This window comes from Somniosus microcephalus, chromosome 12 (assembly GCF_052327205.1).
Source record: "Somniosus microcephalus isolate GS21.2 chromosome 12, FLI_Smic_1.0, whole genome shotgun sequence".
NCBI lineage: Eukaryota > Metazoa > Chordata > Chondrichthyes > Squaliformes > Somniosidae > Somniosus > Somniosus microcephalus.
In genome coordinates, this window is record NC_140998.1 from 47,959,495 (window position 1) to 47,978,214 (window position 18,720).

The 18,720-nt window shown below is 44.6% G+C and overlaps 1 protein-coding gene across 1 annotated transcript in view; it reads right to left on the reverse strand.

Moving 5' to 3' along the window:
• The window catches only part of LOC147109159 (sodium/potassium/calcium exchanger 4-like), a 71,323-nt gene that overhangs the window by 14,483 nt on the left and 38,120 nt on the right, over positions 1 to 18,720 (reverse strand). The window contains exon 7 of the mRNA XM_086002806.1: positions 6,793 to 6,858. Coding sequence (XP_085858932.1) covers positions 6,793 to 6,858 — 66 coding nt within the window. The remainder of the gene's footprint in view (positions 1 to 6,792; positions 6,859 to 18,720) is intronic.

Sequence of the window (18,720 nt, forward strand, 5' to 3'; positions counted from 1 at the left end):
TGGGAGGTATTTGTGTCCTCCTTTGTGAAGACAGAACCAAAATATGTATTTAATTGGTCTGCCATTTCTTTGTTCTCCATGATAAATTCTCCTGATTCTGACTGCAAGGGACCTACGCTTGACTTCACTAATCTTTTTCTCTTCACATATCTATAAAAGCTTTTACAGTCAGTTTTTATGTCCTCTGCAAGCTTACTCTCATATTCTATTTTCCCCCTCTTAATTAATCCCTTTGTCCTCCTTTCTTGAATCCTAAACTGCTCCCAATCCTCAGGTTTACTGCTTTTTCTGGCCAATTTATATGTCCTCTCCTGGGATCTTATGCTATCCCTAATTTCCCTTGTTAGCCATGTTTGAGTCACCTTTTTTGTTTTATTTTTATGCCAAACTGGGATGAACAAATTCTGTAGTTCATCCATGTGGTCTTTGAATGTTTGCCATTGCCTATCCACCGTCAACCCTTTGAGTGACATTCCCCAATCAATCCTACCCAAATCGCGCCTCAGACCATCGTAGTTTCCTTTATTTAAATTCAGGACCCTAGTCTCTGAGTCAACTACTTCATTCTCCATCTTAGTAAAGAATTCTATCATATTATGATTGCTCCAACCCAAGGGGCCTCGTACAATGAGAATGCTAATTAATCCTTTCTCATTACATAATACCCAGTCTAAGATGGCCTGATCTCTGGTTGGTTCTTTGACATATTGGTCCAGGAAACAATCCCATAAACACTCCAGGAATTCCTCCTCCACAGTATTGTTACTAATTTGGTTAGCCCAATCTATATGTAGATTAAAGTCACCCATGATGACTGCTGTGCCCTGCTTCTCTAATTTCCCTTTTAATGCCATCCCCAACCTCCGCATTACTGTTTGGAGGTCTACATACCACTCCCACTAACGTTTTCTGCCCCTTGGTATTTCTCAGTTCTACCCATACAGATTCCACATCATCAGAGCTAATATCCTTCCTTACAATTGTGTTAATCCCTTCTTTAACCAGAAATGCTACCCCACCTCCTTTTCCTTTTTGCCTATCTTTCCTGAATATTGAATACCCCTGGATGTTGAGTTCCCAGCCTTGGCCACCCTGGAGTCATGCTTCCATAATCCCAATCAAATCATATTCCTTTACCTCTATTTGCGCAGCTAATTCATCCCCCTTATTACGAATGCTCCTCGCATTAAGACACAAAACCTTCAGGCTTGTTTTTTTAACGCTCTTAGACCTTTTAGAATTATTATTTACTGTGGCCATGTTTGATTTAAACCGTTGATTTCTCTGACTGCCACTTTTGTTTTTCTCCTTCCTATCTTTTGCTTTTATCCTTGTTTCCCTTTCCTCTGTCTCCCTGCTCAGGTCCCCAACCCCCTGCCATTTTAGTTTAAACCCTCCCCCAAAGCACTAGCAAACACTTCCCCAAGGACATCGGTCCCGGCCCTGCCCAGGTGCAAACCGTCCCGTTTGTACTGGTCCCACCTCCCCCAGAACCGGTTCCAATGTCCCAGGAATTTGAATCCCTCCCCCTTGCACCATTCCTCTCGCCATGTATTCAGCTGAAATATCCTTCTATTTCTACTCTGACTAGCACGTGGCACTGGTAGCAATCCTGAGATTACTACCTTTGAGGTCCTATTTTTTAATTTACCTCCTAACTCCCTATATTCAGCTTTTAGGACCTCATCCTGTTTTTTACCTATATCGTTGGTACCTATATGTACCACGACAACTGTCTGTTCACCCTTCCCTTCCAAAATGTTCTGCAGCCGCTCTGAGACATCCTTGACCCTTGCGCCAGGGAGGCAACACACCATCCTGGAGTCTCGTTTGCGGCCGCAGAAACGCCTATCTATTGCCCTTACAATAGAATCCCCTATTACTATAGCTCTACCCCTCTTTTTCCTCCCTGGTGCCAGGAAGTTGGCTGCTGCTGCCTTCCTCTGATAAGCCATCCCCCTCAACAGTGACAACAGTGATGGGGATGTGACAAGTGGCACAGCAGGATGAGGTTGAATGTGGGTTTACAGTAACTTTTCGTGATCTACTGAGATCATTGAAAGCTTTGTGCCACTGCAGCCTGGTCCTCCTGACGACATCTCTGCTTGTGTCCTCCTGTGCAATGTGAAACCAGGCTGCGTTGGTGTCCTGGGGAGGGCTCTTCCACCCATGGGAAGGGAAGAGGACCTCCCTGCGTGCTGTGACTCCTCCATAAGCATATGGAGGGAGTCATGGGAGAGCCTGGGTGCAGCGTGCACCTTTGTGCAGTCCTTGTCAGTGTTTGCAGCACCTCAATGCTGTAGATCACTGACAGCACAAATGTCAAAGTAAATTTGCGCATAGTCCCTTCAAGGAAATCGGCTGATGATGCATCATCAAATGACGTCATCAGACCCGCTTCCTTCAATTGGCCAGGAAACTCGCTGGACAGGCTTAACAAGCTCAATCAGGGGAAAGTCATGTCGGAGGCCAGGATGGAGCCAACAGCGAGGCCACGACCCGCCACAGACGTCGCCCGCCATGGACCTGCTGAGGTAGGGAAAATCGCTGCCACAGAATATTGTTTTCAGACACAGCCTGTTGCAAATTCGTAATGATGCCCCTGGAGAGGCACATGAGACTGCTAAATGCATGACTGCCAAACCGTTAAATTCAACATTCAATGATAAACAACTCTCAGAATAGATAATCAAGTACTTAGATTGTTAAAATGCAGCACAATGACTGAAACTTCAGTAATACAGCCTGATAAATACAGCTCTCATACTGGTGAATGCAGCCATTAGCCTGATGAGTACAGCGCCCAACTTAATAACTATACCATCAGACTGATGAATACAGCTCTCAGACTGGTGAATGTATTCATTAGACTGATAAGTACAGCTCCCAACCTAATACATCCAGCATCAAAATGATGAATACAGCTCTCAGACTGTCAATTACACCCATCAGTCTGATAACTACAAGAAGTGTGTGAGAATTAGGACTATAGCGGATGCTTAACTACTACAAGCAGATCTCGATGTGTTTAGGGATTGGACCCGTGTTTGGCAAATGATCTTTAACTTAGAAAAGTGTAGTGCTCTACACGTGGGCAGGTCAAATGCTATACATACATATACATCTCACAGGGAAAAAAATTAAAGCCAGTGGTGAAAGAAAGAGATCTGGTTATCAATGCATCAATCTCTAAAGGTCCACGGCTAATGCCATGAAGCTATTGCTAAAGCCAACAAGGTTCTAGCGTGTATTCACAGGACACAAAGTATACAATTTTGACATTGTACAAGACCTTGGTTAGGCTTCAGTTCGAATACTGTGCCCAGTTTTGGTCTCTTCACATGGTGGAGGATATTGAAGCTTTAGAAAGGGTGCAGAAGAGGGCCACAAGATTCATTCCCAGTTTAAAACACCTTAGTTACCCAGATAGGCTCAACAAGCTGAGTCTCTCTACTTTAGAGAAGCGTAGACTTAGGAGTGATTGATTGAGGTTTATAAAATAATGAAGGGGCTGGATTGTGTTCATTATAGGTCAATTAATTCAACTAGATAGGTTATGTAAGGGCAAAACTAGGTTGGATGCTAGGCGTTTTTTCTTTTCCCAGAGAATAGTGGACCTGTGGAACAGGCTGCTGCCTCGTGCAGTGAACGCTGATTCGCTGAATTCCTTCAAATGAGAGCTGGACCTGTTGCTGGCTGGGGTGGCGATCACCTTGTACAAGAGATAAGTACCCTGTAACATAAAGCGGGGCTAATGTGATCACCTGGACAAGTTTTGATTGCCTAAGGGGTCGGAGAGGAATTTTCAAGTATTTTTTTTCCTTTATTGGACTGGATTTTTATTTGATGTTTTGCCTCTCCCAGGAGATTACATGGCTCCAGGTGGGTGGCAGGTGTATGCATTGTGATGGATCAGGCATCACAACTATCTGATGGACCAGTAGGTCTTTTCCTGTCAGTCATTTTCATATGTTCGTATGGAATAACAGAACTGTTGGTATGTGCGCCAAATATAATCCTTACTGTATTAAACATAGTTATATCATTCAGTACAGAATACATTCCCGACTATAGTTTTCACACTGCTATAACTGGGCTTACATTTTGTAAAGCCATCACAGACAGGAGACTTCTAAAATAAGTAACAGCAGATTGCTTTCCACATGTACTGTCGCCATACTCCAGCTTGAGACGAGCATTTGCCCAAGTACTTAAGAACATAAGAAATAGAAGCAGGAGTAGGCCATTCGGCCCCTCGAGCCTGCTCCACCATTCATTAATGTGAGAAGTCACACAACACCAGGTTATAGTCCAACAGCTTTATTTGAAATCACAAGCTTTCGGCGCGCTGCTCCTTCGTCACTTCGCCTGACGAAGGAGCAGCGCTCCGAAAGCTTGTGATTTCAAATAAAGCTGTTGGACTATAACCTGGTGTTGTGTGACTTCTCACATTTGTCCACCCCAGTCCAACACCAGCATCTCCACATCATGACCATTCATTAAGATCATGGCTGATCTTCTGCCTCAACTCCACCATCCTGCCTGATCCCCATCTCCCTTGATTCCCTTAATATCCAAAAATCTATCGATCTCTGCCTTGAATATACTCAACGACTGAGCCTCCACAGCCCTCTGCGGTAGAGAATTCCAAAGATTCAGCACCCTCTGAGTGAAGAAATTTCTCCTCATCTCAGTCTTAAATGGACAACCCCTTATTCTGAGACTGTGACCCCTGGTTCTAGACACCCCAGCCAGGGGAAACATCCTCCCTGCATCTACCCTGTCAAGCCCTGTAAGAATTTTGTATGTTTCAATGAGATCACCTCTCATTCTTCTAAACTCCAGAGAATATAGGCCTAGTCTACTCAATCTCTCCTCATAGGACAATCCCCCCATCCCAGGGATCAGTCTGGTGAACCTTCGTTGCACTCCCTCTATGGCAAGTATATCCTTCCATAGGTAAGGAGACCAAAACTGTACACAATACTCCAGGTGTAGTCCCACCAGGGCCCTAGATAATTGCAGTAAGACGTCTTTACTCTTATAGTCAAATCCTCTTGTAATAAAGGCCAACACACCATTTGCTTTCTTAATTGCTTGCTGTACCTGCATGTTAACTTTCAGTGATTCGTGTACAAGGACACCCAGGTCCCTCTGAACACCAACATTTCCCGATCTCTCAGCATTTAAAAAATACTCTGCTTTTTTATTTTTCCTACCAAAGTGGAGAACTTCACTTTCTCAACATTATATTCCATTTGCCATGTTCTTGCCCACTCATTTAGCCTGTCTATATCCCCTTGAAGCCTCCTTGCATCATCCTCACAACTTACATTCCCACCTAACTTTGTATCATCAGCAAACTTGGATATATTACATTTAGTCCCCTCATCCAAATCATTGAAATAGATTGTGAATAACTGAGGCCCAAGCACTGATCCTTGTGGTACCCCACTAGTTACAGCCTGCCAACACTAGATCTAGACGAGGGAACTAGATGTAATATCTCCAAGTTTGCAGACAACACAAAGCTGGGTGGGCGTGTGTGCTGTGAGGAGGATGCCGAGAAACTCTAGTATGATTTGGACAGGTTGGGTGATTGGGCAGATGCATGGCAGATGCAGTATAATGTGGATAAATGCGAGGTTATCCACTTTGGTGGTAAAAACAGGAAGGCAGATTATTATCTGAACGGCAATAGGTTGGGAGAAGGGGAAGTGCAACGAGACCTGGGTGTCCTTGTGCACCAGTCACTGAAGGTAAGCATGCAGGTGCAGCAGGCAGTTAAGAAGGCAAATGGTATGTTGGCCTTCGTAGCAAGAGGGTTTGAGTACAGGAACAAGGATGTCTTGCTGCAGTTGTACAGGGCCTTGGTGAGACCACATCTTGAGTATTGTGTGCAGTTTTGGTCACCTTATCTGAGGAAGGATGTTCTTGCCATGGAGGGAGTGCAGCGAAGATTCACCAGACTGATACCTGGGATGGCAGGAATGACGTATGAGGAGAGATTGGGTCGATTGGGCTTATACTCGCTGGAGTTTAGAAGAATGAGAGGGGATCTCATTGAAACTTATAAAATTCTAACAGGACTAGACAGACTTGATGCAGGAAAGATGTTCCCGATGGCCGGGGAGTCCAGAACCAGGGGTCACAGTCTAAGGATAAGGGGTAAGTCATTTAGGACAGAGATGAGGAGGAATTTCTTCACCCAAAGAGTGGTGAACCTGTGGAATTCTCTACCACAGAAGGCAGTTGAGGCCAATTCATTAAATATATTCAAGAAGGAGTTAAATATATTTCTTAAGGCTAAAGGGATCAAGGGATATGGGGAGAAGGCAGCGACAGGGTACTGAATTTGGATGATCAGCCATGATCTCATTGAATGGCGGAGCAGGCTTGAGGGGCCAAATGGCCTACTCCTGCTCCTATCTTCTATGTTTCTATGTAACCCAAAAATGACCTGCTTATTCCCACTCTCTGTTTCGGTCCGTCAACCAATCCTCAATCCATGCTAATATATTACCCCAATCTCATGAGCTCTAATTTTGTTTAATAACTTCTTGTGTGGCACCTTATCGAATGCCTTTTGAAAATCCAAATACACTGGTTCCCCCTTATCTATTCTGCTAGTTACAACCTCAAAAAACTGTCAATGCTGTGCTAGGATTGGCCAGCAGAAGGCATAACATGGGACTCAAAACCATCAGTCATTACTGATTTTGTGTCATGGATCTGGAGATGCAACTTGCACCTTTAGAGAATATTTGTGTGTGTAGAAAGCAGCTTACTTACTGTGAGTGCCACGGATCCTAGAAGAAGTATGACAGAATAAACAAGACCTTTGCTGTTGATACGTACCTGTAAAACAAAATGAAACAGTTTAGCTACATTATGCAGGTTAACTCTGTCAGGATATGCTGCAGCATTAATAATGACTCCCGCCTCAGAGCTCTTGAACGGCACTTGAAGTGGCATGGCCAACTGCTTAGGAAAGGATTTCCTTTGGATGTCAGGATTGTTAGTTGGGATTTTAGCTGAGGTTGGAGTTTGGGGCTGATATTTTCTAATCGTTTTGATTTCTATTATATAATTCTTCAGGTATATCTAAATGACTTCTTCATCATCAGCCGTGGCTCAGTAGTAGTATTCTCACCTCTGAGTCAGCTCCCACTCTCTAGGTGGGAGAGGCTAGGAGTGAGCCAGGTGTGACTGGTTGCCTAATTGCAGCTGGGTGTTGGAGGAAGTTTTGTAAAAAGTTGGTGGAGGGTTTTGGGGTGTTGTTTTCAGGTTTTAGGGCCTTTTTGGCCCACAAAAAACAGCCAGATGGCTGCTGAGGGGTCCGGAGTGCCGGGCCCCTCAGAGGACAATATTCCCGAGAGGAATTTTATTAGGGAAGAAACTGTGGTGGGAAGGGGGAAAAAAAAGGCCCAAAGATTTGGGCCGGGACCTCAGGAGGTTTGGTAAAGAAAATACGGTGGTGGTGCAATGTGAAGATAAGAAGATTCGAGCCTGGGATATAATCCAGGCAGTTCATGAGGACTGTGGTGAGGGAAGCTGTTTTGCCTGCCGACCAAAACCAAATGTGGGATTTGAGGTGACGGTCAGTGGCCGTGAGGAGGTGGAAAAACTGCTGCTCAGTCTGAAAGTTGGGGAGAAATTTTTGGAGGTGACTCTGCTATATTCAGAGGAGGTGGTGGTTTCATTTTTGAACTTGCCTGTGTACATCGAGGACGAAGTGCTGAGCAAAAAGTTGGAGTCGTGGGGCATTAAAATCTGTTCCGAAATAAAGATGAGGTACTATCCGGGAACACGGGTAGCAGACGGAACCCGGTATGTAAAGGTGCGGTTCCCAGAGGGGGTAAGGTCTTTGCCTTACAGTATGAAGTTCGGGACACTGGAAGCACAATACTTTCGTGTGCTGCATGATAACCAAGTAAAGGTGTGTTACTATTGTCTGGGACATGACCATCTCGTGAGAAACTGTCCTGATTTGTATTGTTACAATTGCGGTGAGTCGGGACATATCGCGCGGAGCTGCAAGGCGGAGAGCTGTGGGGTGTGTCGTAAAGGCCCCGCCCGCTGTGAGTGTGTGGCAGAAGGGAGCGAAATGAGTGATGAGAAGATGGGAGAAGGAGCAGGAGAGGAGTGTGGAACGGCTGGAGGTGCGGTGCAGTCGGAGGAAACAGCCGGTAAAATGAAGGAAAAAGGAGCACAGGAAGAGGCAGAGGTTGGCGGAGCGGAGATGGAGATGGCGGAAAACACGGCGAGTGCTATGGAGGGGAACAAAGACAGCAGCGGGCAGCAAGGGTCGAGTGCAGACTCGAGCCTTAGTGCAGTTCGGCTCCCCCTGGGGAGTCTGGTGTCTGCGGGGGGAGAGGAGGCAGGAGCGGGGTGTGTGGTGGAAGTGAGTGCTCCGGGGAAAGGCGGGGAGTCGGATATTTTGGTGAGCGGGAGGGGGCGGGGTGGGGAGAGGGTGCAAGAGGCAGGAGCCTTAAAGGGACAGCAGAATGGGATCGGCGAGATAGAGACGTCAGAAGGGAACAATTTAGGTACGCCATTGTCCCATGGAGTGAGGGAACAAGGTGCAAGGGTCAGAAGTAGAGACGTGGTCGAAGGGGGCAGCACAGTGGGAGAAACTGCGATAGCAGGAAGACTCTCTATGGGAGATGAAGTATCTGACGGGGAGCAGGATTATGTATCTGACGGGGAGCAGGCACAAGGGGTTGCAGAAGAGCTTGAGTGTGAGGAATTAGAGGGGGACAGAGACATGGAAGTCGGGGATGGGGTGGCATCATGTGGAAAAGGAAAGGTTAGTGAGGGGCAGAAGGAGGGAGAAAGGGAGCTCCTGGGCCCAAAGTTAAGGCAAGGAAGAGGCTGAAACAGCAGGGAGGGTTCAAACAGGAGGGGAAAAAGAGCCGGAGGCTGCAGGAAAAAGCAACAGCTGCCCGAAAAGTTGAGAAGGAGCATGAGAGGAGGGAAAAGCCAGAGATTAAATGATGGGGAGATTATTGGGCATACTTCCTGTTGTGTATGTAACCGTTTACCTTTAAGGGAACTATAGAATGTGACCGTTCGCCTTTAAGAGCACTACTTTAGGGTGGCACTATTTATTGGCTCATGTATACTGTAATACCGATAGTGACCACACCAGTATATAAGGGTTGTGATACGTTAACTAGATCAGAAATCGCCCAGACCTCTGAATAGTAAAGACCTGTTTTGTTTGTACTTCTAAAGTCTCTGAAGTTATTTACTGCACAACCTATAGACTTTACAGTGGCGACGAGTCCGATCGTACCCTGCGGCAAGACTAACCAGTAACAGAGAGCTTCAAAAAGAAAACACGAGGCTCCGTCTACTAAAAGTATAGTACTTACTGGAAGCTGGAAGATTAAAAGCAAAGCTGCGGCAGCAACAGGCACAGATTACCCTGCTACCACATCTTGAGCGAGCCAATCAGCCTAAAACAAGGCGGCCGAAGAGACTGTGAGTAGGAAAAAAAATTAAAACAAATAAATAAAAAAACGGGGTAGAAGTATTTGGAGGAGAAGGGCAAAGCATTCGGGTCCAACAGCGTCGGGTGACAGCCGGACCGCGGGCAGTGTGAGAAGCCGTGCAGCAACCGCTGCCACGAAGCGCTGAGCCTGCGAGTAGGCGCGGGAGTGTCAAAGCCGAGAGCCGCGCGAGCGGGGGAGCCAGAGCCGAGCGGGAGGCGTTGCAAGCCAGCGATCGCATCTACAGATAAGGGCCGGCAGCCGCTTCGCGATCCAGCGATCGCATTATAGATAAGGGCCGCACTCGGGCTGACAGACGGCGTCGGGGGACCGGGTGAAGACCGTCAAGTGCGGGAAAACCGCCATTAAAGTGGGCGGGGAGAGCGAGAAGCGCGGGAAAGCCGCCATTTTTCGGGGAAAACCGCTGAAGAAGAAGGAAGAAGCGGGAAACCGCCATCTTGGAAATTATTAAGAATTTCAGAAAAGTAATAAGATTTTTCAGAAAGGCTGGTGTGTTCTCAAGAAGAGAGGGAAAATAAGTATAAGTAAAGCAATACTTGTACTGTTCTCAAAAAGAGAAGAAGATGCCTAAGCGAGGAAATACTAATGACTTTAATGCAGAAATAGAAGACTGGGCCACGTATGTGGAACGCATAGAAATATATTGCGTAGCCAACGAAATTGAGGATGACGACAAGGCAATAACTTTGTTAAATTCGATGGGAGCAAAAACATACGGGCTTTTGAAACATCTAATAGCACCAGTTAAACCAGTGGACCAGACCTTCGAAGAGATCGTAACAGTGTTGAAGGATCACTTGAACCCCACACCATTGATGCTGGCTGAACGATTTAAATTTTACGCAAGAACCCAGAGGCAAGATGAAAGCAATGCGGAATACTTAGTCGAACTGCGTAAGCTAGCGAAATACTGCCAGTTTGGAGGGAATTTGACAGAGGCGCTGCGGGACAAGTTCGTATGCGGATTGTCCAAAGAAAGCACGCAGAAGCGACTTCTGGAAGAAAACGACCTCACACTGGACAGGGCTGTCCTCATAGCTTCATCGCACGAAGCCGCAGCGAAAGGGACGGCGGAAATGCAACTAAAGGCGGCGGCACTCGGGGTGGACCAAATTACAGCAAGTACTTCCAAATGCTACCGTTGTGGAAAGACAACGCACGACCAGAATCAGTGCTGGTTTAAGAACCAAGAGTGCAGGAAATGTGGCAAACTGGGTCACATCGCGAAGGTATGCAGGTCCGGAAAGAAGACCAACAAGCAAAGGAAGCCACCACCACAAGAAAAGTACAACAAGGTGCATCAGGTGGCTGAAAAGAGTTCAGACGAACAAAATTCAGACTCAGACCCAAACAGCCAGGAGCTGGATAGTCTGAGAATCCACAATGTGGGTAAAGTAACTGATCTACAGTTGATCTGGGTCACACTAAAAATAGCGGGAGTCCAAGTACGAATGGAGCTGGACACGGGATCAGCTGTATCCGTCATCAACCAAAAGGACTATCACCGGCTATTCTCTCACATACCCTTAAGAAATACCAAATTCGTATTACAGACATACACGGGGCATCATGTATACCCCCTGGGAAAAATACGAGTCAAGGTGAGAGATAGGGGTAAAGAACACCCACGAATGTATCTGTACGTACTACCTGAGGGAGGACCACCACTTCTGGGACGGGAGTGGATCAAGAAAATAGACATGGAATGGCACTACCTACAAGCAATGACGAGTGAGGACTCGGTGCAGACAAGCAGCTCAGACTCCGAGCCGGAAGACGATAAGTCCAGCTTATGTATGAAAAACAAGGTTAACATGAACTCACGGACTAAGGTTGGGAAATCGATGGCGTGCATAAAGACAGAGAATTCTGAGTCTGTTCAAGCTACAGACATATGCATTACGGAGGAACACCGGGCTAGAACTCAACGTTATGTCAAAGTACAACGACAATTAGAACAGTTGAGTGCCCGTCTCGTACAAGAGATGGAAAAGATGAAAAAGTTCTGGGACACCGAATGGGAGTCCCTGGAAAGACAACAGAGACAGCTCGCTCAAGCAGAGAGCGACCATAGAGCCATCGTGGCCAAGTACCAATCACATCTCCCTGAGGCTGTTCAGGAACTGGAATATACACAGAACGATCCAAAGGAAGAGGAATCTTCAGGAAGTCAGGATGGTATTCCAGTTCACCTCTACGACTTGTTGCAAGCAGAGTGTAACGAGTTGAAAGAACAGTATGAACAGGCTCGGACTACAATCCTGGAAGGGGTTAACTTGGCAACTTCCGAAAAGCTCGTGTTAGTGAAAGCATATGAACAACTAAAGGTTGAACATGAACGACTAAAGGTTGACCATAAGCAAGAATTACAAAGTCTGCAGGAAATGTTTGATGAGCTTCAGGCCAAGGCTGACTCATCGTTAGGGATTCAATCCATAGAAAAAAAATTAGTGGTGGAAGACATACCAGAACAGGGAATACAGGATGTCCAAGAACTCGTTAAATTATTAAAGGAAACACAAAATAAATATGAAGCGGCAATGGCCGAGGTCCAACGACTTGAAGAACAGATGCGACTGGAAATCTTTTCAGTGGAAGAAAAGGAAACTGTAAGAAACACAGAGACCGTAAGAATGGGCCATGAACATGAGCTTAAATCGTCAGAGGAGAAGGGTTTGGAGCTCTCAAAAGTTATTGAAATAGCCGAGGTTGCAACACAGACTGAGAAGATGGCAGCAGAGCAACCCTTAGATACCAAAAGTACGCTGACTCATGTCAAGGTTGAACAACAGAACGCTGAAACAACTGCTCCGGTAGAGGGATTGAATAGTCCGATCAATCAATCTCCAAAGGAAGTTGAAGTATTAAACTCACAAATGAGGTCATTAGTAAACAACTTGCTGAAAGCCCAGAAAAAGTTAGAGGAAGCGGAACATGTGAAGAAGTCTCTTCAGGAAAGATGTCTGGATTTGGAACAAAAGCTGGCTGACGTCCAGCTGGGTAGGGAGGACATAGAAGACCCTCTCGCTGACCTGTCGGACGACTCCGAATATTACTATGTCCTGTCCTGCCCAACTTGTTTTGTTTGTACTTCTAAAGTCTCTGAAGTTATTTACTGCACAACCTATAGACTTTACACTTCCCTTCTTTGGGGCCATGATTACGTTGGTCTCGATCAATGTGAACGGACTGAGGGGTGAGAAGAAATTGCAGCAGTTGTTGCAGGGTTTTAAAGGCACGGACTTGTTGTGTCTGCAAGAAACCTTTTGGGATGAGGATATTCTAGAAAGAGTTCAGAAGGTTTGGAAGGGAGAGGTGTTTGCAAGTTGTGCAAACAATAACCGTAGAGGGGTGGCTGTTTTGGTGAGTCTGTCCATAGAAGAGAATGTTGCCTTGGTGGACAAGGACACTGAGGGGAGATTTTTATGGCTAAGGGTAAAATTGGAGCGATTTAATTGTGATCTTTTTAATATTTATGCACCGAACGACCATTGCAAGCGTCGCGAGTTTTTTCGGGGGTTATTCACTGAAGTGGCAGAGGTGGAAAATCCTTGTATAGTGGGGGATTTTAATGTATTTTTATCTTGGATGGACATTTCAGCCCAGATGACCTTTAAAGAGGATAACTCCAGAGGGATGATTATAAAAATGATGGCAAATTTAAATTTGAGAGACTTATGGAGGGTCCGGAACCCCATAAAAAGGGAGTTCTCCAGAGCAGGTTGGGTGGGTGATGTTTTAAAACAGAGCTGAATAGATTTTGTGTTAATGCGGGAAGGGTTAAGTTCGGAGGTGATGGAGATTTATTATAAAAAAGTATTTTTTAGTGATCACTCGGCTTTGGTTCTTAGAATTAGGAACAGCAGAGTTAAGATCGGTTCAGGGGTGTGGATTTTAAACAATCAATACCTGAAGGAAAGTGCTTGTAAAGAAGGGATTATAAATATAATAAAGAATGCTCAGAAGGAACTTTTGTTCTTGAAAGAAAGAAGAGTTTGGTGGGACAATTTCAAATATGAGGTAAAAGTTTTTTCGGTACGTTATGGGAAAAAGATGGTGGCAGCTAACCGGCATCGAGAAGAGAATATAAACAAAAGGTTTACGGATGTCTGTAAAGCAGTTGACGGAGGGGATAAGGGAGCTGAGACTAAGTTCCGGGTGCTAAAGGAAGAGTGGGAATTATTGCAAGCTGAAAAATGCAAGGGGGCCATTCTCCGTGCAAAGGCTAGAGATGCATTGGAGGGCGAAAGATGCACTAGATATTTTCTAGAGCAAGAGAAGCTGTGACAGAGATTATCGCTAATTGAGGAGTTGAAGGTTGGGGAGAAGATCATTCATGAAAGTGAGGAGATTTTGGAGGCAGCTAGTGGCTTTTATCAAGAGCTATATACAAAAGAAGACATTTCCAATTTGGAGATGGAGAAGGTTACTGCTTTTATTGAAAAGGGTTTAAAGGAGGATGAGAGAAGCATGTGTGATAAAGAAGTAGGATTAGCGGAAATAAAAATAGCAATAAGTGGAATGAAGGGGGGGAAAAGCCCAGGGTCCGATGGACTAAGTGCAGAATTTTATAAGGAATTTTTCGAGATTTTAAGTCCATTGCTCTTAGAAGTTTTTAAGGAAATTAAAATTGAGGGAAGCCTGGCCCCATCTATGAGGAGAGGTATCATAAGCTTAGCTTATAAAAATAAAGGGGATAGACGGGATCTGAAGAATTGGAGGCCCATCACACTATTAAATGTGGATTATAAGATCTTGGCGAGGGTTATGGCAAATCGTTTGAAGGTGGTGTTACCGGAGATAGTTTGGCCCTCTCAGTCCTATGGCGTCATAGGCTGGGACATCGCAGACTCTGTGGTCTCAATCCAAGATGCGATAGAACTCATGGAAGAGAGTGGGAGGGAGGCTTATGTATTAAAGATAGATCAAGAGAAAGCCTTTGATAGGGTCTCTCATGAGTTTTTATTGAAGGTTTTGGAAGCATTTGGTTTCAAGGAAAATTTCATTCAGTGGATAAGGATTTTTTATTCAATCATATTTAGCTGTGTTAAATGTAATGGTTTTTTATCTAAGTATTTTCCGATACAGAGATCAGTGAGACAGGGTTGTCCCCTGTCCCCACTGCTGTACACATTGGTAGCAGAACCATTAGGTTACATGATGCTAAAGAAACAAGGTGTAGTTGGGATTGTGGTACCCAGTTCCAGGCTGGTGTCGGTGATACACCAATATGCAGATGACACAACCTTAACATTGAGAAATGGGGAGTCAGTGAGGAAAGCTATGGAGGTAGTGGAGGAATATTGTAGAGCTTCAGGTGCCAGAGTGAATTATAGTAAGTCCCAATGCCTGGTTGCAGGGAGGGGTAGGGGGAAATGGTTGGGGGAATGTCCCTTTAAGGTGGTGGAGGTTTTGGAAGTTCATGGGGTGCAAGAAAGACAGGGAAGAAGTGGATCGGTTAAATTGGGAACTGAAGGTTATGAAAATTAAAAAGATTTTGGGAAGATGGGAAAGAAGGTGGTTGAAAGTGCAAGGAAGAGCGACAGTGGTGTCTGCTCTCCTGCTATCTAAGCTATGGTACTTATTGACGGTGGAGGATATATTCCTGAGTGGGCAGAAAAGTCCATCCGAGAGGCTTGTGTGAGGTTTTTATGGGAAGGGAAACCAGCCTTGGTGGCTTACAATACCATCATTGGACGGAGAAATCAGGGAGGACTCAACTTCCCAGATATTGATTTGAAGAAAAAATCCTTTAGAATCAAATGGGTGAAGAGATTTCTTCAGAAGTCAAATTCAAGTTTTTGGAAGAGTTGTTTTGAGCATTTTTTAAAACAAAGTGGGATAGGAGGGCAGGGGATATTGTATCTATATATATAAAGGAGTCGATCTGTCTGTCCTTCTGTCTGTCCTTCTGTCTGTCCTTGGGTGTGCGTCTGTCCGGCTATGCGCTCGAAAGTTATACCGCGTACCTACGCGCGCGTTACCTCCAAAGAAAGCTTACGCTTCCGGGACGCTCGTAAGCGTATTTACTTTTTGGTCGGACGAAAATTGTTCGCGCCTTATGCAAAAAACCTTCAAAATTAAACTCATTATCTGCTAGCATTGATTGACTGACGTCAAGGTTCGACCAATCCTGTGCCGTCACGATTGACCAATCCTACAGTACGGTCCCCTGATGGTTGGCCAATCGGTGTGTGTGTGTGTGGGCGGGACTAATCGTTTTCATCTCGGGGATCTGGCAGCCATTGTTTCACTGCCATGACTTCAGCTTCCAGCTCAAACTACTTTGAAAGTTAGTATCTCTTTTAAAAATAACATAAGATTTACCAAAAATGTTTTATAAGTACTTTCACTTTCATCTTTCAAGGTATTAAAAGGTAGAAATGTTGCCCGGCAGCAGATTCACAAAGGGACACAGACAGGGCCCAAAAGCCTGGGACTCGATTTAAAATGTTGTCTGGCAGCAGATTCACAGAGAGGCCCCAAAGCCTGGCACTCGATTTAAACCGCCCGGCCCAAAACAGCCCTGGCAAAGCCGGGCTCCCCCAGCTAGTATGGAATACAATAGTATGTTTTTGAAATCGATTAAGCTTCTCCCTAGGTTTTATAAGGGGGTTGTAGAGACTTGGGCTCAATTTTTAAAAAGTGTGCAGTTTATGCCCAAGGGGGCTGAGGAATTTTTAGAACAGCCCTTATTTTTGAACAGGTGGGTCAACATCGAAGGAGAGGTTTTATTTAATCAAGCTTTTATAAAAGCTGGGATTATATCAGTGAAAGATGTATTATACGAGGTGGTTCCAGGTTGGTTGCCGGAAGCGATAGTGAGGGACATGGTGTGGGAGGAGGATCAGGAGGTAGAAGGAAAAGCAATAGGAATCATGTATGAGAAGATTGTGAGGGCAATGCCACAGGATTGGATGGAAGAAATAAATGCGGAAATCTCCAAAGGAAGTAAAATGCGTCCTGCTTTTCCAAGCTTTGTACTGGAGAAAGGGGGAGAGTTAGTCCAATTTGACAACTGTAATACTTGAGATTTCTATGAGGTAGTCAGAGAATGGAGATTCAAGACACCTGCTGGTCAGGAGTTTTGGCAGAGTATATACCCACAGCTGGACTTCAACAGGATTTGGAAGGGAGTGTGGCGAATTTTAAATGCCCAGAATGGATTGAACTGGATTTCAAATTGGCTCATAACCGGATTTTTACCATGACGGTCTTGTGCAAGATTGGACGAGTGGAAGCGGCAACTTGCCCAATGTGTGGGACACAGGATGAGACTCTGTCCCATTTACTGGTGTTATGTCTGCAGTTAAATGACTTTAAGTACTATGTTCGACAGTTGTGTGAAGCTTTTTTGCTGGGTGGGGACCGAACAGCGAGAATGGGAATCCCGTGGGACTCAATTTTGAGATGGGGATTGCAGGAGAGTCTGCCAGAGTCTAGCGGAGCGGCAATTAATTTAATGTTCAGTTTGGCTAGATTCGTGATTGTGCAAAGAAGGAATGCTCTGTTTTTTAAGGGGAGGAGAATCAATCTAAAGAGTATTTTAAATATAAGCTAAAAGACCATTATAAGGCTCTGTGGATGTTTTATTCAGAAAGGAATTTAAGGACAGTATTTTACAACCAATTTTTAAAGTACAATCGATTAATATATGTTACAGGTGACAAATTAAACTTCAGGTTTTGATATTAAAATGTGGTGGCGGAATGGCTGTGCAGGGCGGTGGAATTGATTTGTATCATACGGGCTTCACTTGGCCAGTGCTGGGACTAGAGTCCTGGCGGATCATATAACTAGGGCTGTAGAGAGGGCTTTAAACTAACTAGTGGGGGGGAGGTTCCTAGAGCGCAAATAATAAAAATGACAACAGAGAAGGTCATAGACATAGGTGGCAGTGGGGAAATTAAAAACCAGAGTGTGTCAGAAAGGGGCAGAAGGTATGGAGTAAAAGGTAAAGTAATAAAAAGGGCAAAAGCAGGAACTAAGTGTCACAAAACATATTTGAAAGTTCTCTATCTGAATGCATGTAGCATTCGTAACAAAATAGATGAGTTAATGGCACAAATAACTACATATGGGTATGATCTTGTGGCCATTACAGAAACATGGCTGCAGGGTGACAATGCCTGGGAATTAAACATACCAGGTTATTTAACGATCAGGAAGGACAGGCAGGAAGGAAGGGGAGGTGGGGTGGCTATGTTAATAAAGGAAGGAATCACTGTAATACAGAGAAATGATATTGGGTCAAAATATCAGGATAATGAAACAGTTTGGGTGGAGGTAAGGAATAATAAGGGAAAAAAAACACTAGTGGGCGTAGTCTATAGGCCTCCGAACAGTTGCAACTCTGTTGGACGGAGTATCAATCAGGAAATAGTTGAGGCTTGTAATAAGGGAACATCTATAATTATGGGGGATTTTAACTATCATATTAATTGGACAATTCAAATTGGGCAGGGCTGCCTTGAGGATGAGTTCATTGAGTGTATTAGGGATGGGTTTCTTGAGCAGTATGTAACTGAACCGACCAGGGGGCAAGCAACCTTAGATCTGGCCCTGTGTAACGAGACAGGATTAATTAAAAATGTCCTAGTAAAGGATCCCCTTGGAATGAGTGACCATAACATGGTTGAAATCCATATTCAATTAGAGGGTGAGAAGGTTGGATCTCAAACAAGCGTGCTAAGCTTGAATAAAGGAGACTATGAAGGTATGAGAGCGGAATTGAGTAGAGTGGATTGGGAAAATAGATTAAAGGGTAAGACGATACATGATCAGTGGTGTACATTTAAGGAGTTATTTTACAACTTCCAAAAAATATATATTCCACTGAGAAGAAAAGGGTGTAAAAGAAAAGACAGCCATCCGTGGCTAAGTAAAGAAATTAAGGATAGTATTCGACTAAAAGCAAGGGCATATAAGGTAGCCAAATCTAGTGGGAGGATAGAGGATTGGGAAAACTTTAAAAGACAGCAAAAAGTAACAAAAAGATTGATTAAGAAAGGGAAGATAGATTATGAAAGTAAATTAGCAAAAAATATAAAAACAGATAGTAAGAGTTTTTATAGTTATATAAAAAGAAAAAGGGTGGCTAAAGTAAATGTTGGTCCCTTAGAGGATGAGACTGGGAAATTAATGGTGGGAAATATGGCGATGGCAAAAACACTGAATGAATATTTTGTATCAGTCTTTACAGTAG